At 43.9% G+C, this 21,363-nt stretch overlaps 2 protein-coding genes across 3 annotated transcripts; one reads left to right on the forward strand and one right to left on the reverse strand.

Moving 5' to 3' along the window:
* The first annotated feature begins 832 nt into the window (after positions 1-832).
* Positions 833-5,223, forward strand: rfc2 (replication factor C (activator 1) 2). Its single transcript, XM_047364963.1, has 6 exons — positions 833-1,271; positions 2,795-2,900; positions 2,990-3,091; positions 3,259-3,517; positions 3,602-3,862; positions 4,812-5,223. The coding sequence occupies exons 1-6, from the start codon at positions 1,037-1,039 to the stop codon at positions 4,920-4,922; spliced, it is 1,074 nt and encodes a 357-aa protein (XP_047220919.1). The 5' UTR covers positions 833-1,036; the 3' UTR covers positions 4,923-5,223.
* Positions 5,224-5,794: 571 nt separating this feature from the next.
* Positions 5,795-20,372, reverse strand: LOC124868116 (protein NDRG3-like). Of its 2 annotated transcripts, XM_047364944.1 has the most exons (16): positions 20,218-20,372; positions 16,026-16,123; positions 15,737-15,769; positions 13,027-13,132; positions 12,809-12,929; positions 10,182-10,244; positions 10,034-10,094; positions 9,865-9,951; positions 9,689-9,745; positions 9,500-9,603; positions 9,349-9,414; positions 9,220-9,271; positions 8,810-8,857; positions 8,494-8,529; positions 8,237-8,288; positions 5,795-6,961 (listed from the first exon to the last, which is right to left on the reverse strand). In XM_047364944.1, exons 2-16 carry the CDS (start codon positions 16,080-16,082, stop codon positions 6,792-6,794), a joined length of 1,113 nt encoding a protein of 370 aa, XP_047220900.1. In that variant the 5' UTR covers positions 16,083-16,123; positions 20,218-20,372; the 3' UTR covers positions 5,795-6,791. The 2 variants fall into 2 exon arrangements, with proteins under 2 accessions (XP_047220900.1, XP_047220910.1); XM_047364954.1 differs by lacking the exons at positions 15,737-15,769; positions 16,026-16,123; positions 20,218-20,372 and adding an exon at positions 15,163-15,309.
* Between the last annotated feature and the right edge of the window lie 991 nt (positions 20,373-21,363).

Consider the following 21,363-nt stretch of genomic DNA (forward strand, 5'->3'; position numbering starts at 1 on the left):
TGGTGTTGGTCCACTGTGTTTTATCAAGGGCAGGGTCAATGCAGCTAGCTATCAGGAGATTTTGGAGCACTTCATGCTTCCATCTGCTGAAAAGCTTTATGGAGATGAAGATTTCATTTTTCAGCACGACCTGGCACCTGCTCACAGTGCCAAAACCACTGGTAAATGGTTTACTGACCATGGTATCACTGTGCTCAATTGGCCTGCCAACTCTCCTGACCTGAACCCCATAGAGAATCTGTGGGATATTGTGAAGAGAACGTTGAGAGACTCAAGACCCAACACTCTGGATGAGCTAAAGGCCGCTATCGAAGCATCCTGGGCCTCCATAAGACCTCAGCAGTGCCACAGGCTGATTGCCTCCATGCCACGCCGCATTGAAGCAGTCATTTCTGCAAAAGGATTCCCGACCAAGTATTGAGTGCATAACTGTACATGATTATTTGAAGGTTGACGTTTTTTGTATTAAAAACACTTTTCTTTTATTGGTCGGATGAAATATGCTAATTTTGTGAGATAGGAATTTTGGGTTTTCATGAGCTGTATGCCAAAATCATCCGTATTAAGACAATAAAAGACCTGAAATATTTCAGTTAGTGTGCAATGAATCTAAAATATATGAATGTTAAATTTTCATCATTACATTATAGAAAATAATTAACTTAATCACAATATGCTAATATTTTGAGAAGGACCTGTATATGTGTTAAGGTTGTTTGCTCAAACTTGATTTACTTTTTAATTAGTGTTGAACTTTTTCCTTTGTGGTGTGACTAAATAAATGTTCTAATGTTTCAGAATGCATATGGGTCAACACAGAAATCTGCACTTTCTGGATCAGATTGGGAAATACGGAATAAACTCCGCCCAGGCCGGAGCGACGCTTGCTTCGCCTTATAATAAATGGTGCGGGTCCACTCTATTTCAACGCATTCTACCGCGAGCCTTCCTTATCCAATCACATCCTTCAGAAATAACCTCTCAGCCAATGAGGCTTTAGTTCTCGTTTCGCGGGTTGACGACCGGAAGAAGTAACATGGATGCAGAAATGGCAGACACAGAAAGCGGCCAGAAACCGAGTGGAAGTGGGGTAAAGACGGACACCCACGTCGGGGAGTCCTCGTCGAAAAGCTCCGGGAGCTCTTACGAGCTTCCCTGGGTGGAGAAATATCGCCCGCTGAAGCTGAGTGAGATCGTAGGGAACGAGGAGACGGTGAGCCGTCTGGAGGTGTTCGCCAGGGAGGGAAACGTCCCGAACATCATCATCGCAGGTCGGTGTGGAGGAAACATGGGAGCCTGGAGGTTAATACAGAATAATACAGAGGTTCACTGGACATGGTAAAGTACGGCGGAGGATTGGCTGAGCGCTAGGAGATTGTTTTAGTGACAATAACGTAATGACATCTCCTTTTCCATTAAACAAGCAAGTTCTTCCAAGTCCATGTGGTTCTTTTTCAAAACAAGACACATTCATGCGCACAATCGTTTCAAAGTCCTCTTATTGGTAATAATTTGATGCTGATGTGTTAAAAGATTCATATTGTCATTTTAACGCATGGAAGACTGTGCTTTTTGTAAGAGTTCTCATAAAAAATCTGACTTTATACTTGTGATTTCCAAAATCAAATTTCTCTTAACCTGGTCCTAAGCAAGACAGGCAGGAAGAAATGACCAATTTTCGGTACCTGCTGCTCCCCCACTGCTTTTTACCGGATCCAAATGCCTCTAACGCCAAGTAACCCATGGTCCATCCAAACTTTATTAAATGGTCTTCATGACATCAAGGCTTGGAGGGGTTATTTTAGTCAGGCTACCACAGTTCTACCTATCATGGTTTCCTGGAGTTATATATCAAACAGTCTGGTTATAACCTGGGTCATTATGAACCTTTCTTCTTGTTCAGGCAAAGAGTAAAACTCCAGGCAGCCATGGAGAAGAATACATGTTTTTATCTCAGCTGCATTAAACTTTATACTGGGGTCAGTCATGTCTTCAGCCTGTTCAAAATGCTGCAGATTGTATTTTAACTGGAACATGCAGGCATGAGTCCATCTTACCTAGTGGATCACCGAGAAGTTCTAAATCCTCCTGTTGGTTTCGAAATGCCTACATGGCCTCACACCCCGTAGGTACGTCTCTGATTTGCTTCAGCCTTACCTTCCATCCACCATCTCACCGACCAGCTGCTTATACTTGTTCCAAAATCTAGGCTGAAAGTCAGAGGTCAGGCTTTTTCTGTGGTGTTGCCATTTAAAAGTTCACTTCCTGTTTTTAAATCTGTTAACATCTTTTCCCTATGGCACTATGGAAGTTGGGATGCTTCTTTTAATGCATCGGTTCCATTTTGTGTTGTCTTTTATTTTATTATTGTACATCCATCAATCTGTTATGCATCAATTCATCTGTTCACCAAACCATCGCTAAGAAATTCATGCACCATTTGGATTTTGCAGGTTTCATATTTAAAGCCTGACCCTTGTCGAAATGTTAATTTTTCCTAAATTGTTGTATTCATACATGAACAATAGTTATAAAATTGACTCGTGTCTCTGGAAACTTGTCTGGTAAAGTATGACATTTTCTCTTGGAGAATGTGTCGGCAACAGCTCGACACCACAAAAACTTCATTCTTCAACAATCATGCACGGTGGTGGAGGGATGATACTTTGGGCTTGTTTTGCTTTCTCAAAATCTCTTGTTTACGTAATTTTAGGAACTGAATCAGATGATTTGTTTGTAAATGTAATTATTTATACTTTCTCTTCCCATGATTATGTTTTTTGTCGTGGTTCAGGTCCTCCGGGCACAGGAAAGACCACCAGCATCTTGTGTTTGGCCCGAGCTCTGCTGGGAGCTGCGATGAAAGAGGCCGTGTTGGAGCTGAATGCCTCAAACGACAGGTGAGATTTGGGGATGTTGGATTAATCCTGTGAGGGCTTTTATAATTGGGTGGGAACATGAGTCCTGATGGTGGACGTTTGGCCTGCAGGGGGATCGACGTGGTGAGGAACAAGATCAAGATGTTTGCTCAGCAGAAAGTCACGCTGCCCAAAGGTCGACACAAGGTCATCATCCTGGACGAAGCGGACAGGTGAGAGGAGACGGTTTAGGTGATTGTGGCTTGAATATATTACGTTAGAGGTGATTAAATCTTGATTTCTAACTTGTCGAACAGTAGAAGACCTTCTGTACTCATGTGGGTGTAATTCACCCATAAAACTGCTCTGACAGCTGCTGTGATGTCTCTCTGGTTTCCAGCATGACAGATGGAGCTCAGCAGGCACTGAGGAGGATAATGGAGATCTACTCCAAGACAACACGCTTCGCTCTCGCTTGCAACGCCTCCGACAAGATTATCGAGCCGATCCAGTCTCGCTGCGCTGTGCTGCGGTACTCAAAACTGACGGACGGACAGATCCTGGCCCGGCTGCAGGAGGTGGTGGAGAAGGAGCGCCTGTCCGTGTCTGATGACGGGCTGGAGGCAGTCATCTTTACGGCACAGGGCGATATGAGACAGGTGAGGGGCGGAGTCTGGAGTCCATGTCTAAGCTCAGAGGCAGGCTGTTGCTTTGCTAATGGTCCGGCTCTGGTTCTTTTCCAGGCGCTAAACAACTTGCAGTCCACCAACGCTGGCTTCGGGTACATCAACAGCGATAACGTGTTTAAGGTGTGCGATGAGCCCCACCCCCTACTGGTGAAAAGCATGCTGGGACATTGTGTGGACGGGGACATCGACTCGGCCTACAAAGTGGTAGAGCAGCTGTGGGCGCTGGGCTACTCTCCAGAGGACATTATCGGGAACATCTTCAGGGTCTGCAAGACCTACCAGATGGCAGAGTACCTCAAACTGGAGTTCATCAAGGTGAGGTTGCTGCCAACTGGCTTTACTGGAATTGATGTACGATGGTGCAGTTGATAGAACTGTTTGTTTGCAGCATGAAAGACCTGGGTTCAAGTCCTGGTCCGGACCGTTGGGAGCTTGCATGGAGTTGCATGTTCTCCCTATGCATGTGGGGTCCACTCTAGCTTCCCCTCACAGTCAGATCGTTTTTTTTAAAGCAACTAAAACCTTAATGAATGGAGCAGTGTGTTGGGTCGGCACGGACTACTTAGAAAATAACCAGTTCTTTGGTCCAATAAGAGGACTCACACTTAGCTGAAAACTGGACTTTCACTAAATAATTCAGCTGAACTGCATTCCTGTTAGATCATGGCTCAAGTTTTTTCCTGTCTGAGAGACACAAGTTGAAATCCCGTTTACCTGCTGGAGGTTCTTTTCAGATTCCTTTGAGTTTCAGGAAGAGGCCTGAATGATGGCGTTAAATGTCCGCTGGTTCAGGAGTTCAGTGCTGTTCCATCAACAGGAGACCCAAACGTTTACCTCAGTGTGGCTGAAGGTTTGAGGAGAATCACTGTTGCTAGAATTTCCATCTTAAAAAGGAAAATCAGCAGAAATAATCCAGAGCTGTAACAAGAACACGGCAATGAGAAGAGACTGAAGTTCAACAAGGTGAATGAAAAGCTCCCAGACAGGAAATGTAAAGTAACCAATCATACGACAGGGTTCCCACAGCAATCACCTGTATCCACAAGGAGGGAATGTGCTTTGTTTCTGTGTCTAGATACGTTTTTCCATTTCCAGATCTGCACATAAACGTTTCAGTTTAACCTTTTTGTTCAGACTGTCAGGTTTGTCTGAAGTGACCCAAACACGGTAAAATCTGGACCATGGAGGCTGGAAAACCTGGAGTGTTGACATGGAAATGTGCAGGAACCCTAAAATGAACATGATCTTTCTTTTCCTTATCCAGGAGATCGGCTTCACTCACATGCGGGTGGCTGAAGGTGTGAACTCACTGCTGCAGATGGCTGGTCTGCTGGGACGACTGTGCAGTAAGACGGCGCCCCCTGCTGCCAGCTGAAGAACATGAACCCAACAGAACAATGGCTGATTGAGGTGGTTGTGATCCAGCTGTGATCAGAGCAGCTGTGGATCATCTGACTGTAACAAACTATGATGTTTAAGCTTCAAGGACTTAAATTCACCTGCAGGATGAGCTTATTTTGACCTTCAGGGATTCTGAACCACCTGGAGATCCTGAAAGGTTCCTTCAAAGTTTTTCCACCTTCTCTGTAAACCAGACATGCGGCTGCTTAGTTTAGATGATCAGTTCTTGCATCTCCTCTGCTCTCCTTTATAATAAACTGTTAAACCTGCTTTAACTACACGGCTCAAAACTATAGTCATTTTTATTCAAGCATCATTTACTGTTACTGATGGTTTCTGGTGAGGTGCAGATGATCTGGCAGATGGTAGATCTAGTCCAAAGATCCTGATCCAGCTCTGATTTCTGTTCAAGCCACCAGTCTTTGGCAAGATGTTGTAGAGTTCTGTCTGCAACGGGTCAGCGGTTCTCCAGGCTCTCTGAACGGTTGCGCCTGACAGGACCTGAGATGATCTCTGCTGTGGGCCAAGTTCTGAGCTAAGCTCCTGTTTTCAGCCCATTCAGCTAAGGTATCCACATGTTCTGTTAATCCTGCAGGCAGAATCTACAGTCACACGCAGGAAATGCTGGATCATCAGAACCAGACTGCACAGCATTAGATGCTGGATCAGGATTTTTGTACAGGTGAGTCCATCAGAAGAATCATGTTTTTGTTTCATTTAAACAGGTTTGGTTCTGGTCAGTTGGATAAAATAATTATGGACCAGGTTTTCAGGTCCAAACAGGACTTCTGTCCCAATGAGGTACCTGTACTATTAAAAGGTAGAGCTAAAAGAATCACAGCTCGCTCTGATTAATCGGCTTTATTTCAATACAAACTCTACAGAAAACATCCGTCCGGTTTAAACCCCAGAGGAACCGGATCCCCATGCTTCAGCACAAACCACCAAAACAGCAGGAATAAAACACGTCAGCCCGGTTTGAATCAACTCACTGGTTGGGTCCAGGGAACTAAACGCCTCTGTGCTCTTGCACCAACAGCCTGAGAGACGCTGCAGAGGGCTAAATGTAGAGAACTGAGCAGATGTGGAGCAGCTCCTGGTTCTGCAGCGGTTGGTGTCCAGCGTTTTCTCACTTCAACACGACACCGAAGGAATCCATCTGCAGGTTTTTATAGCTGAACAACATCAGAGTCACAGAAACCACGGAACAGTTTACATGCCACAACTCAGCATGCGAACAAACAGGGAGCAGCGAGGTTCTGAGGGAAACGGGCCAAGGTGATCCGAGGTTACCAGCTAACAGAAACAACAGCTTTAAACTCAACTGTTCCTCAAAAACCAATAGAAGTTCTGATGAGTAAAACTGGAAATAAGCTCCAGTTCAGGGCCAAGCCGTGACTTGCGGATCGGACCGTTCAGTGTTCTGATGCTATGTTCAGCTGTTTAATTGAAACTTTACACTTGAACATTTTCTGTGAAAGTTTGAATAATTAACTGCTGGGAGAACCTTTAGGAAGGTTCTGTTCAAACAGACATCCCTGGGAATAATCAGAACCAAATAATGTGTATGATACAAAAATATCCACAGAACCACGAGAAAGAAAGAAAAAAAACTTCTAAAACAAGAACCACAGAATAACGCAACGGCTCCATGAAGATATGTTACCATGGCAACAGTTAGGCTTCATTGAGGGGAAAACAGAACCATCACCCCACCGCTCCAATCTAAAGCCTAAACTGGACTTTGAGATGTCTGGATTCTTCAGGAAGAACTCTGAGAACTGAAGCCGTTTGAGACCCAAACAGCCCCAGAGAAGATGAAGAACCTCGACATGCAGGAGTCCTACGCCATCATCTCCATGGTCTGCACCACAGGGTTGTGCGGGCTGGTGCAGATGGCGCCCTCCGGCACAATGTTGGCGGTGCTGTGGCTCCGGACTCCCTCTGCGGAGCCCACACTGGAGGCGGAGTGGGTCCTGGAGCGAACCAGGCGGGTCATACCGGCTGTGGGCACTGGAGGGCGACACATAGGTAAATGATACAAAAAGGTTAGAGGTCATGATGGATATTAACCAACCAGAAAACAGTCCTGCTGGTATCAAATGTAATGAAGGTGGGGGGTCAGAGCATTGCTCACTGGTTTTTATCCAGCTTTCAGAAACTAATACTGGTTTTAGTTTCTGCTTTGGGTTCCAGTTATCTCCATCTCTTCTGATTGGTGCCAACGGCGACGCAGGCAGTTTAAAGCAGCGTGAACAGAGCAGCAGTGCTACATGCAGGACGATCTGTTCACACTTTATAGCACAAACATGACCTCTTCATTCAGGTGACAAACACCACAAAGGCCAACAGGATGAAAGATGGAGGGTCGTCATCCTGAGACCTGATTGGCTGCTTGAGTGATTTAATACAGCATGAGGGACTGAAGACTGAGAGGACAGAATGAGAAACTAAGGCAACGTTGATCAGTCAAGACAGATGAGTGGAGAACATCTGAGGACAGAACATCATGCTGCTTCAAGGACCAAACTGATACAAGTAAAGCGCTAAACAGGAACAGCTACAAACAAAGACAACTTTCTTCCTGTTACTGATCTTATTAACCTCCAACTCTACTGATGAGCCTTAAAAAAATTCTACTGCATGGACATCATGTTTGAACTGCTGAGATTTATTCATACTCCCGAACAGAACATTAAGGATGTGGGTCGGTTAAAAGATTAGTTCTCCTCTTCCTCTGAGGTCAACAGGAGTCTGGTCTGGTCCAGTCAGAGTAGCCCACATCATCACTGGCAGGGCTGAACAATATCAGAACATCTGTGATGGTGAGAATATTGGTAAAAACTGCAATGAGGACATCAGGTGTGATATCTGCCCATTTCCTGCTTTCATCACTGTGACCTTTAGCCTTCTGGGTAATGTCATCTGTGTCCGGTGTGAGCGTCTGCTGCTCTGTCCAACGGATCAATATTACATTAGTGTGAAAAATACAAGTTCATAACACTTGGACTTTATTAGCCAATTATTACTGCACTCCAAACAGTCCTTTGTAAAATGAATATTAAACACACTAATAATATCTCTTTGATACATTGTGCAGCTCTAACCTCTGGGTTCGTCTACCACTCAGTGTATTTATAAAACCGATCAAACACTGTAGTGACTGAGAAATAATAGACACGAATATCATGTGAAAGCATGAGGACTGAAACACGGACTCAATCCGTTCAACACGGTTCAGCTCAGTGCAGAAATGAATCAGTCTTCTACAAACATGGAGGTACTCACTGTAGCCCATCCCCTGGACAAAATACTTGAAGGCCTCGGCTAATTTTCCAGGCTAAACAGAAAAAAACATGTTCTTCAGTTCATTTCAGGAACACTTTATTAAGTTAACATCTTAAACGAGTAAAACAAAACTAGGTGGGTCTCCTGGGTCGGAACTTGGGCCCGGTTCGGCTGCGTGGAGGACTGAGCCCCCTCTGTTTATGGGTCACACACTACGCCACGCGGCGCGCCCATAATAGTTTGAGTCTGAAACTTACCTGAACCACCTGTGGAAGTCCCCCACAGTCCGCCATCTAGTGGAAACACAAAGAATAACACCAGACGTTCAGTGGTGAAACTAAGCAGGTTTTATCTGCTGTTTACACACCTTGTGATACGTTGTGTTTATTCAGGTTGTTGTGTGTAACTGCTGGACTCTTCCTTTACTGTCAATCACAATTACACAATAAGAAATAGTTTCTTCGAGTGTTGGTTGTTTCAGCCAACAGCAGGCTGATGGGAAGCTTTAATTGGCACAGATGAATTTCAAACGAGATAGTGAATAAAAAGACAGGTGAGAGGACAGAGGGGTACCTTCAGCAGGGTTGTCTTGGTGGGATTCAGTCTGGAGTTACACTCCACCTGCAGAGCAACAAACAGGCTTTAAAACAATGTAAATATTAAGAAGTTCTCAAGTAACCAAAGGAAAAGTAATAAAACCATCTGACATTTTTTTCTATAAGCTGGACTTGTTCTTCTTGGCTGAAAATAAAAATACATCACCTTGGCTGCAGTACTGACAACTGAATAAAATATTTAAACTATTCGGAGTTTTAAAGAAAAACCGGACCGAATAAAGTCTGAATGAGCTGCTGAGTCTTTTAAATGCTGAACACAGACACTGTCTCTCCTCTCTGCAGCTCCTGCACTCAGCTGCTGTGGTCCAGTCAGTAAGCTTTGTTCGTTTTCAAAGGGGGAGGGAAGGAAGGAAGGTCAGCACACACCACAGCGTCAACTGCAGGTGACGTGTCTCCGACCACCAGAAGAGAAGGACACCTGAGAAACAAGTAACCAATCAGAATGGGCGATACGTCTCAGGGCAGCCAGAATCATTCAGGTTGGGACAAAGATACCTGAGAGTGCTGACAGTGTTTTCATTAAGACCAGGGATGGGCCGCTCCATCTGCAGCTCCGTACGACTAACACACACACACAGGTTTGTAAAAACTGACTGTAAAAGTGAGAGAATGCAACAAGCTATAAGGTCTCAGTCTGCTGCCCCACCTTTCATAGCAGCTGTAGAACATGACCAGGTTTTCCTGTGGGATATCCTGAGAGATGTGGAGTCTGTACGTCTGAATGATCTCCTTATTATCAGTTAACTCATCCTGGTCACACACACACACAGAGTTAAATTACTGTTCATGTGAGGATTCAGCTCCTCTTGAACATAACTGTCTGCATTGTCCTCACAGAGCTGAAGTGGTGTCCCATGATGATGTCCACCAGGTTGCTTGTCCAGCCACTCAGCTGCATGAAACAAAATGGAGCCTCAGTACAAACATCACATTTTTCATCAGGTTAGCTACTTTCTGATCTTCGGTTCCTCTCACAGCTCATCTGATCTGAACCATTTTGCTGAGTGTTACCTTGGAGGCGGCCCAGTCCACCCAGCCTTTGGCACACGGGTCGATGTTTATCAGAACCAACCCTTCCACTAAGCTGGGCTCATTCAGCTGAAACAACAATAATTGGCTTTACTGGAAACTGTGGGTAGGGTCAACATTAAACTAAAGATTATTGGACTGGTTTCATTACAGCCAGTTTGGTGAGGAGGTATGCTCCAGCTCCAACTCCGATACCGATCACGCTCTTCACCCTGATGATGCAAACCCAGACTCAGAAAGAACTCAGAAACAATGACTGTCCCATTATTCCCATCATTTACAGAGGACAGTGGACTTACTGGAGCTGTGTGAGGACAGACGGCAGCATCTGAGCCAGTTCATCCATGGTGGGATACTGGTACCTTAAAGACACACAGTTAGGCTGTTAGTTTTGTGTCAGTTCCTCTGTTGTCTGAAGTGATGGCAGCATAAGATGAGTCGCCTTTTAATGATCATATGTTTGTGTTTTCTGAACAGCTGCGCAGGTCACCTGAAGTTGCTTGTTCTGACCACATGAGGGCGACACAGCACTCAGCTAATATACCGTAAATCAGTGGTCCCCATCCCCCGGGCCGCGGACCAGTACCGGTCCGTGGATCAATAATTAAACTTAGGCCCTACCCCCCCCTCCCGCAAACGGGTCAAGTGTCAGCTTTTTTAGCCCCCCTATGGTTATAGCTTAATTAAACATAGACATGTGAGGTATCCTCTGAAACATCAGGATCTTGGCTAAAAGCCGATATAAACCATTTCTACGAACACCAAACAGTTGAATCAGAAAGTAAACACACCCTACAAAATGGAGTCACCGGAAGTCTCGGCCTCTGCTTCCTGATTGGTGGGATTGACGTGAAAGACTTGGAGATAACGTTAATCTACTGGCTCTAAGGATGAAAAGGAGGTCTCATTTGTGGAATTCGGCCCGTCCAAACTCTAGTTATGGACATGCATAATGGCGCTTATTTCAAAAATCCACATCGAGTTCAAACAGGGCAGAACCGATTATGCAGCTGAGTGTGTTTTTTTTTTAAATAATTTCTCGTGTTGGATTATTTGGTTTTTTTAAGACCAATGGCTTCCCGGAAAATTTTTTAAACCATGGATGAAGCCTTGGACCAAATTACGGCTGAGTTTTGTGCTGAGGACGGCAAATGAAGACCGGAACCGTGTTTTTCTCTGACAATGGGACAACAAAGAGTAACTAAAGGTCTGTTCATAAAGATGCAGGTGGATTCACTCCTGCTACTTTTGGTCCACTTTAAACGGAACAAAACGTCTCTTCGAACTTAACAAGTCATTGTGGCTGGAATCAAAGGTGAATAAAGTTATAAAATCATACCTGTTCAGCTGGGCGTTGCTTAGCAACACGCAATCGTTGACACCGTTCCAAAAGTATAAATAGAAGTCCGCAAAATCTGTGTAGAATGAGCTGCTGTTGGTTCTCACAGTAATATTTCTCCTGAAAAAACGGCAGAAATATGCAGAACAGAGCAGCTGCGTGTTGTGGAGTTTGAGAGTCTCAGCGAGCACACCTACAAAATTATCAAGCGTTGCCCGGTCCGCGGTGATATAAAGGTTGGGGACCACTGCTCTAAATATTCTTACTTCCTAAGATTTGAAGCGGATCTTGGTGAGAGCAGCCTCACACAAACGTTCATTTAGACGGTTAAATAAAAACAATGACTGAACTGCTGGTGATATGATGCAAACTGAGATGTTTTCATGCTGGTTGGTGTTTTCCAGTAACAGAAGCATTCAAACATGTTTTTATTTAATCTTTCCCTGTCAGGAATATTGATCAGCAATAAAAAAAAAAAAAGGATTTCTCTGCTTGACTTCTTTCTTCTATTTTACTTTGTTGGAAGAACAAGAGTTATTATATGGATCTTCTCACTTTTGAATGGAAGAAAACGAGCCCATCGATGTGTTAGAACCTGACACTAGAAAATCAAAAGTAGTAACCTTCACCAAGTAGGTAATGTTTTCAGTTGAGTTGATCTGACTGTGTGTGTGTGTGTGTGTGTTGGCAGCTTTACAGAAACAGTTACAGATGAATTCTTCTGAATTTCTTTTACCAGACGTGTGTCTTAGCCCAAGACAGAATCTATTAAAGTTTGGTGGTGATTAGGATCACAATCCAGATCCAGGATTTTGTTTTCTATGGTGTCAAAGAACCTATGTTGGGTAGAGGAGGTAAACAGTCTCTGATTGTTCTGTTCTTCATGAGGTTCTTTGCAAATCCAGCAGTATCCAACAAAACCAGAAAGGTCAAACATGGGAGCCGAGAGCAGACCTAAAGAGGAGACTCCAGCTCCCAGGTGTCATTAACGCCACATTAGGATCCGATGCAGCAGTTCTCCAAAGAACATCTCAGTGGAACCTACAGAGCCCTGAGAGGAGGGATGTGAAGAGAAAATCTGAGCGCTGCAAAAAAACTGCTGAGCTGAATGTGAGAACAAAGACTGCCAGACTTTGCTAGACGTAGTTGAGCGAGAGCAAGGAGGCTCCCCACCCAGCCAGCCCAGAAGCCAGTGACAGCAGCTGGACTGAAAGTGAGAGAAAGAAGGTCAGAGGGTTAGAGAAGGCAGAAGAAAGAACTTCCTGCGGCATGAAGTGAAAGGAGGGGCAGCGCTTGCAGCCAGGACAGAGTGAATAGCAGCTGGTCACCACTGCTGACCCACCAGCAGGACAGTGTTATTGGGCGAGGGTTGATATAACGACTGGTCGGTACCATCGGTACCATCTGATAGCACAACCTCCTGGATAAAGACTGAAGTCATCGATTTCAGTCAAACTGACTTCCATTACAGAGAGGGAGAAACTTCATTCATCTTTTAACTCTCATCAGTCTTCAAATACGAGGTGTCCTCTCATAAATACCATGCTGAAGGTTCAGTGTGTGTGTGTGTGTGTGTGTGTGTGTTACCCGGTGGGGAACATGGGAGCATTCTCCTGCTGTCCAGGAGCATCAACATGCAGAACAGAGAAGTGCTGCGTCACTTCCTGCATGTCCTCGTAGTTAAACAGGGTGTTAAAACAGGACTTATCTGCACACACAGAGGAACATCAATCAGATCGTGCAGAAGGTTCTCCTCATGTGTTCGTCTGCATGGTGCAATGTCTCATTTGTCTTCGTTTACTCACGGTTCAATCCAATGTCATGGTAGGTGAGGATTGTGGGTCGGTTGCCCTTAGCGGCGCCCCTCATGGTGACGTGCAGCACCCCATGGGCTGTCTCCACGTCGTGTTCCTGGACAACACACAGGCAATTTAACATCAACAGGAGCCTCGGGGGGACCTGAACTTAAGTCAGAGCTGTGAATAAAAACACTGAGCAAGTGGAAACACTCAAATCAGTCGGAGTCCTTGTGTCACTGTGGGCCTTTACATTTCTGATCCAATAACGACCAGAAGAAAACAGATTATTCCCAGTGAACACAGTTCATATTCAGACATGGATCAGTTGGAATGTTTTAGAAGTCTGAATATGGAGTGGTTCTTCATGTCACGCAGCAGCACTGCTCCTAAGATCAGGTTACAGAAACATGAAGAGCTTTACTCTGATTTAGAAGCTCCGGCGTTGTCAGGTAATCCCATCAATAATCCCACAACAAACACAAACATGTGACGGAGCCTTGATGCTTCTTCATGTGTGTGAAACTTAATAATGAGTTGGGCAACATGTGGTGGCAAGACCTGCCGAAAAGTATTTGTGTTAACTGAACGTTTCCATCATTTTGAGCCACGTTGGAGGGTTTTCAGCATGAACGACATGCCACAGCAGCTCCATCAGAATTGAGTTTGAACTTTGACTAGGCCGGTGTGAAACCTTCATTTTGGTTTTTTTTAGCCATTTAGAGGTGGACTTGCAGGTGAGCTTTGGGTCTAAGCCAAGAATGAGCTTCAGTCCAAACTGAAGGTCGCTCATTCGCCTCCAGGCGTTTCTGGTAAGTCTGGCCGTAATCAGGCCTGGTTGTAGCTTATGAAATTAAACTCAGCTTTTCTATGGGTAATCAGTCAATTCATCATTTAACACGGTTGGTAGGGGGACTTTTACTCAAAGGGTTTCAGTAGCTTCTATGAAATGAATTAAATGTATTTACTCAGGTTATCTTTAATATCAAAAACATCCAAGTGTGATAAAAAGCTGAACTAATTGTTCACAGCACTTTAGTTCAAAATAAATTGCTATAATTAGTATAGGAGTATTTGTTTTTCTGGTCAGGCAAAGTGGATAGACTGCCGAGTGAATTAATAATGTAAAATTCATACAAGTTACTGAGATTTTCCAGGAAAGACATTAATGAGCCGACTGATGAGAAATAAGCTTGGTCCCACCAGGAGAGCCGTCAGCTAAGGATTCAAAAGGTCAATCAAAAACAGGGTGGGCTATGAAAACAAAGAAGGAAAGTAAGACAAATCAATGAATTATACAGGATAAAAATCACAACAGCACAATCAAACCCAAGTAGACCAAGTGTCAATACTGGTAGAAAATAGGAGAGAAGACAAATGGGTTCATGTCTACGAGCAAACTTTTCCAAACTGGCTAAAAGAGAACTACCATCAACTCCAAAACTGGAGGAAACCTGGTTCCAGTGGGCTAATGAGAAGCAGTCATGGATTATAGATGAAAGTGATGACTCCTGAAGTCACTGATGAACAGGAGAAGCATGTCAGGTAAAGGAGGTCAGATGGCAGCCATTACATCCACATGAAATCACCACATGGACAGGTTCTATTTGTTCAGTCAGCAAAAAGCTCTCAAAAGGTTTCTTCAGGAACCTTGAGATCATCTCAACGACATGAGATGATCGTTCTGGATCTCAATCCTACTAAACATTTATGGAGAAATGTGGAACAATGTTCTGAGACGCGGCTCAGTCGTGTGAAGCTGGTCAGTCGGTTCCGTTAATAGAACGCTGAAACCTGAATCATGAAAAAAATGGTTTCATATCCATAAAATCAATCTTCCAGGAAAGGTAGAAGAGGACGATGTTTGGTTAGGATTCCATCATTTTGTCCTCAAACAATCCAGCAACTGATGGTGTGACCCGCAGCATCAGTAGCGCACGAGTTCAGTCAGGATGACATGAAAACAAGGTTCATACATAAACGGCTTAAGTTGGTTAAAATACCACATTAATAACCTCCTGAGTAGAAAAAACACCAGTTTGATTAAAAAGCCTCTTTCAGAATGTGACCTGAACAGGTTACGCAGCGAGCCGACTGAACAACAGCTCATCTCCTGTAAACTACCAGCCAGTGAAGCTAACCTACCACTTCTACTCCTAAAGAACAGGAGATCTGATGGAGATCCAGAGAGTCACTCATCCTGGTGGAGAACAGCACAGGTTTATCCAAGGAACAGGGTTTCACACAGAGAAGAGGAAAACGTATTAAGATGAGAGCAGAAGAATGAGATTTTTGTTGCTGTCGACCTTCAGCTTTCTGAAGAAAGACAAAGAGGAGCTGGAATGATTGGATCAGGAGGAATAATCTCTGCAGTCATTGGCTGGGAAGTGGAAGGTCTTAATGCCTGAACAGCTGACCCTTTGTTGCTCTCGGTCTCTTAAGCCTTGTCTCACCTTAGCATGCATTCCTCTACTGCTCTTCCCCCTCAATTTACCATCTCATCTTCCTCAACCCGTCTGTTAGTTTCATGAATCCGTCTGTAAGTAGACTGAGTGATGCCAGTTGTGCAACAGCTGGGTTTAAACATCTCTAATGAACCACCTTATCTCCATAATCGCTGCTCAGTTTGGTAACTGAAGGTGTTTTATGTGTTTCTTTGACCCACTGGATCATTCACTGTAGAAACGTCTTTTGTCTTATGTGTTGATGCTGAACTTACCTGACAGTCAAAGTCCTGCAGATTCCTCCCATTCTGCAGGAGCAACAGAGAGACCTTGTTAATAACTCAGCTGATGTAAACATTAGTTTCTCTAACTCCACCTATCAGGAACTTTAAGTTGATTTTAGGTTTATTACTTCATATCTTCTGATCTATTGAATGTAAATATAACTAAATAGAGACTTAAAGACAGACAGATGTTCTACTAACAGTTTCACTGATGTATGTTTGTGGACACCTGCATTTTTAAAAGCACAGGAAGTAGCCATTGCTAAGCTCCACCCCTTACCTGTCCTGTGAGCAGAGGTTTGATCTCAGTCAGCTGCACGTCATGAAGTTCCTCCATTATCTGAGAGTTTCACCACCAAACTGCCTGATAGAAGACACCTTAAACAGACAAAGAGGAGGAGGAAGGTTCAGTTCATGACTTCATCCGTAAACGCACACAGCTGCACAGAAGCCTGCAGGCGCCGCAGCTGCGGCGAAACAAACTGCCTTGTTCACAACTTGTGCCGGACTGCATGGAATGTAAAATGTAAAAGGTCAGTCGCTGATGGTAGTCCAGCATCTCGGGGATCTATCAGAGGTTCCACTCTAAAGCAGCTGTTTGCAGGATACGCTGTCACCAACAAGAACTCAATCACTTTCATTTCAGCCGATTACAGCATGTATTAAAGCGCATCTTTAAATGCATTTCACAGCTCATGTCAGACATTCAGCAGATGGGAGGAGACAAACAGGATGCCATTGGGCCCAAAATGTTTTTGCAAATCGGTGAAAGATACTAAACTCTCAGACTCCATTCAAGTCTGAGCTTGTGCGGGAGGTCGAGAGATACTCCATTATTCTGCCGGGGGACTTCAACGCCCACGTGGGAAACGACAGTGACACCTGGAGAGGCGTGATCAGGAGGAATGGCCTCCCCGATCTGAATCCGAGCGGTGTTTTGTTATTGGACTTCTGTGCTAGTCCCGGATTGTCCATAACGAACACCATGTTCAAACATAAGGGTGTCCATCAGTGGACTTGGCACCAGGACACCCTAGGCAGGAGGTAGATGATCGACTTTGTTGTCGTATCATCAGACCTTCGGCCGCATGTTTTGGACACTCGGGTGAAGAGAGGGGCTGAGCTGTCCACTGATCACCACCTGGTGGTGAGTTGGATCCGCTGGAGGAGGAGAAAGCCAGACAGACTTGGCAGGCCCAAGTGCATAGTGAGGGTCTGCTGAGAACGTCTGGCAGAGCCCTCGGCCAGGGATGTATTCAACTCTTACCTCCGGGAGAGCTTTGACTTTGGCTTTCTATAAAACAAAATGAACTTGTACAAAGTTTTGGGCGATAATGTAGCTGTGTAAATCTGACGGAGGCGCGCTAAACCTGGAGAACAGCTGACTACAGGCACATCGTTTCCCCAATGGGTGGAAATTAAACACATATGATTCAGTCAGATGATATGTAATGTTAATGTTTGGTTTATTTATTTATTATTATTTGGTCAGAAACTTCATATGTTAGTGGCTGTTAAAACATATATCAAACAAATAGTATTTGTCATGAATGTATTTTATGTAAAGTGTTTTATTGTTATTTCTATGAACACAAACATTATTGGATTTTCTTCCAGTTTAATTTCAATGTATTTGTTGTGCACCTTTTAATAAAAACATTTCTAAAAACATCAAAAATATACCACGTAACTGGCTATTCCTACTTATACATTTTTAGACTGAGTACTAAAACAAGTGACTACAGCAGAAGAGATGAAGCAGAAACACAACAGCCTTTTAATGTTGCAGGAGAAACATGAAGCAGAGAAACAAAACGTGTTATGAGCCATCTGACTTATTTCATTCTGCAAACACAAGACTCCCGCCCCCCGACAAAGGTGGGGGAGTCCGCTACATGCACTCCAGGCTCTGTTCTCCAGGTTTAAGCTCCAAGTGAATGCTGCCTTACCCTCACCCGTTGCAGACTTCTCAACATGCCATTCCTCTTCAAGCTGAACAAAAACTTTGTTTTGACAATTCATAACTAAAAGAACGTAACTTCAATTCTTAACTGTCTTCAGCTAGTTTGTTTGGAGCCTTTACCTTGGGACTGATCGACCAAGAGCGCAGAATTGGTTCTGGCCATACTGCAGTTGTTTTATGTGGGAGGAAAACCAGCTGGACGCTATTTGTTACACTGGGAAAACTACTTTCCAGGCAATGCTGAATGGATGCTGAAGGTAGGGCTCCACCTTACAGTGTGTTTTGCCATGTTCTTTCCACACACCTGGTGGTACTGCCCTGCTCCCTGACCCAGTCAGAAAGAAAAAGAAACCGAACCAAGGGACTAGCAGTTATGTTACACAAGCCTGTAGCATCCCTAATGGACTCTTCGAGACATGCCCATGACATAAAGGAACAAACTAGTGGACTTAAATTGGCTAAACCTAATTTAGCGGAAGCTAACTGGTCTGCTCATGGTTAGCAAAGACGCCAATTGCACTATTAGCTGTTAGCGGAATAGCAGAATTGTGCCCACCATTGCCCTCTTAATACAGACCACTAGAAGATACCCCACAACATCTATTTTTTTCTCTTTGATTAATTGAGTACCGTATTTTCCGCACTATAAGGCACACTTAAAAACCTTTAATTTTTTCAAAAAATGACAGTGCGCCTTGTAATCCGGAGCACCTTATATATGGATCAATTGGTTAATTGGTTGATCCATACTGGTTGTACACGGCGCTCTGTCAAAATGTTTCAGTACGACTGGTAAACTACAAAGCCGCACCGCTTGCGGCATTACGGCTACCGTAGTCAGGGGCGTCGCCGAAGTAATAGCGGTAAACACCTGTACTGTGCTTACTCCTAGTCCAACACCACTTGTGTGTGTATAAGGTTTGAATGTACTGTTGCAGGAATTGCCTGAACTATATGTGATTAGAAGCTCAGTGTGTGGGGTGTATGTTTCGTGTGTGTGTATGGAAGATGTTGACATTACTCCTCCGGACAGAGGTGGCGCTGTGTGCTGCCGTAGCTGAGAATCAAGAGTGAAGGAGTGACGTCGGTATTATTGTGTGTGTGGGGTGGGTAGAGACGGCGACCGGAGCAGCGGTGTATGAGTCTGTAAGACCTGTGTTTTTACGTGCTGCAAAGTCATTAAAAAGAACCCCGAATCTCGTCAACAACTCAGTGTTTTGATGCTGTTTCTTCATGTTCAACTCAGCAACGTATGAGTGAGGGAGTTAACCCCGAGGAAACTAGTAACTTCGGCCCCTGTGTCATCAGACTACGGTCAGGGGACAGAAACAGGAAAGGTTAACAGTACTAACGTTTGATTTAGTGCATCAAACTGTTTCTTTTACGTGTTTACTGGATCAGGGAAAAGTTCCCTTTCACGTTTTAACTAACGTTTGATTTCAACTTCAACTTCATAGACTCCAATGCATTCCTAATGTGCGGTTGGCTCTATTCAATATAATTCTATGTAGAGGAGACCTTACCATGAGAGTGAATGGAGTTATCAGAACGCTGGTTTGTAGTGTATTAATAAAGTTTGACTGACTGACTTATCTGACTGTTTTGTTGACATTCTCTTTAGCACAGCTCCATCTAGTGGATGCATAACGCAACCCCAGTCAAACGTTTGACTGCAGTAGCTTCTATTCTATGCGCCTTATAATCCGGTGCGCCCTATATATGAAAACAGTTCTAAAATAGGCCATTCATTGAAGGTGCGCCTTATAGTGCGGAAAATACGGTACTACTTAGCTGAAAAATATGTTTTTATGTTACGATGAAATTCAAATAGTTCAGAAATTGCCTTTTAAGGCTTTTCAGGTTGACAGACAGCAACGGCTGCTTCTCTAAGGTCATTGCTGATACCTTTCTGCCCTGGCATGGTGTTAACGCACACATACCTGGATGCCCATCAACAGCAAGCTGATAAAGTTACTGCTTTGACAGAGTTGTTCATGCTGATTATTACTTACCTTCCCCACCAGAAACACTGGCGTCTATTGATGGATACAAATAGCATCATTTAGTTTAAATATAATGTGTGTAGGGATGGGTTCAGCAAGTGGTGCAGCTGGAGATCTGAGGATGGGTTTGCTCGCTAAACTGGATGTCTTCTGGCTCAGCTGTCCGCCCACATTAGCACACAAAGAACCAGAATCTGATGGTAACGTAACCTCCACACAGACAGGGAGCCTTAGCAACCAACCGTTACCATGGGAGACATCATCTCCCGCTCACTCACTCACACGCACGCACACACACACACCACCTGTAACCCGAAACATCGTCACCATGTAGGCGAGCTCCATCAGAACAGAACCGTTCTCCAAACGAACTCAGTCCGTCTTTAAGTTACGGTTTAAAACCAGTAACGACCCTCAGTTGACATTTAGCTGTTTCATTAGCTAACCAGTCGTTACCAGATAAGCAGTCGCCGATTAACTGACATTAACGGAGTTTTTCCACTCACCGTCAGTCGGTCCGCTCCAGAAGTGGGTCGGTAACCGGTTAGATCCGGTTGGGCAGCAAGTAACCGTTGGTAACTAGGGGAATTTGATAAATATGGTCGCGAGGCTCCTCTCTCCTCGTTCTGCAGCACGCGGACGGTCCGGGGCGGAGCTTCGCCTAAATAACCTAAACACAGGGGCGGAGCCACCAGGGTGGCCCGCGGGGGGCGCAGCGCAGCCCTTCATGTTTTACTCAGAAAACTGGAGTTTAAATAAACTCCTGCAGCTAAAAACAGCAAAAACAAACCAACAGGTCCAATTCAAATCAATCCAGAGCAATTTATTTAAAATCTCAATTACAGTCCAACCAAATAAAGCTTGATTCTGATTATTACTCCTTATAAACAGCCAACTTGTTATGCGTGAATCTAAATAATAATTCTGAGATTGTATATAAATATTTTGGAGACCATGTGCTAATTTTGGAACCTATTCATCGATTTTTTATCCTATTTTATGTATTTAAATTTTTATTAACTTTATAGATTATTGATTGTATTCCCATATACAGCTGAATATGCTTTTATTTACCTATATTTACTTTACATTTTATTTTTCAGCTCCTCTAGTTCTGAAGATGGCTTTTAATTTCTCATAGATGAACAAAACATCTTAAATAACACTCCTACTCTCATTCAGGACAGCACATGTTGTGATTGTCGCTCAGTGGGCTGGAGTGTTTGCGATAGGCTTTGGCCCACTGGCAGGAAACATCCCTGTAAAAACACACAGTGGGACCATCTGCTGCAATGGACAGAAAACTGTTATTACTGTACACACATAAACACAGACTGCAGGACTTTCAATGAGGGACACACGCCATGTATGAAAACCACCAGCCACAGTGTTGTTACTCCACAACTGCACGTAAATGCAGGTGAACTTTACTACACTATTTATTTTTACTTAACAGTATTCTAGACAGAACATGTTTTTTCTTTTTTCTTAACAGATTTGTTTTGGGATCAGTTGGAATAATGTGCAATAGTCACCTTATTATTGATTAATCTAAAGTATATTTCCTATAGACTTATTTGGGCCTTTAATAATTACCTAATCTGCTAATAAACATTGTTGATAACCTAAAACATTCTCTAAGGGGGGAAATA

This window comes from Girardinichthys multiradiatus, chromosome 1 (assembly GCF_021462225.1).
Source record: "Girardinichthys multiradiatus isolate DD_20200921_A chromosome 1, DD_fGirMul_XY1, whole genome shotgun sequence".
In the NCBI taxonomy this organism is placed as follows: Eukaryota; Metazoa; Chordata; class Actinopteri; order Cyprinodontiformes; family Goodeidae; genus Girardinichthys; species Girardinichthys multiradiatus.

Coding starts and splice junctions, on each gene's coding strand:
- rfc2 (XM_047364963.1), top strand. CDS start 1,037: ATGGATGCAGAAATGGCAGACACAGAAAGCGGCCAGAAACCGAGTGGA. Junction 1,272..2,794: donor CCCGAACATCATCATCGCAG/GTCGGTGTGGAG, acceptor GTCGTGGTTCAG/GTCCTCCGGGCACAGGAAAG. Junction 3,518..3,601: donor CACAGGGCGATATGAGACAG/GTGAGGGGCGGA, acceptor GTTCTTTTCCAG/GCGCTAAACAACTTGCAGTC.
- LOC124868116 (XM_047364944.1), bottom strand. CDS start 16,082: ATGGAGGAACTTCATGACGTGCAGCTGACTGAGATCAAACCTCTGCTC. Junction 12,930..13,026: donor CCATGACATTGGATTGAACC/GTGAGTAAACGA, acceptor CTGTGTGTGCAG/ATAAGTCCTGTTTTAACACC. Junction 9,272..9,348: donor AACACTGTCAGCACTCTCAG/GTATCTTTGTCC, acceptor CTTGTTTCTCAG/GTGTCCTTCTCTTCTGGTGG.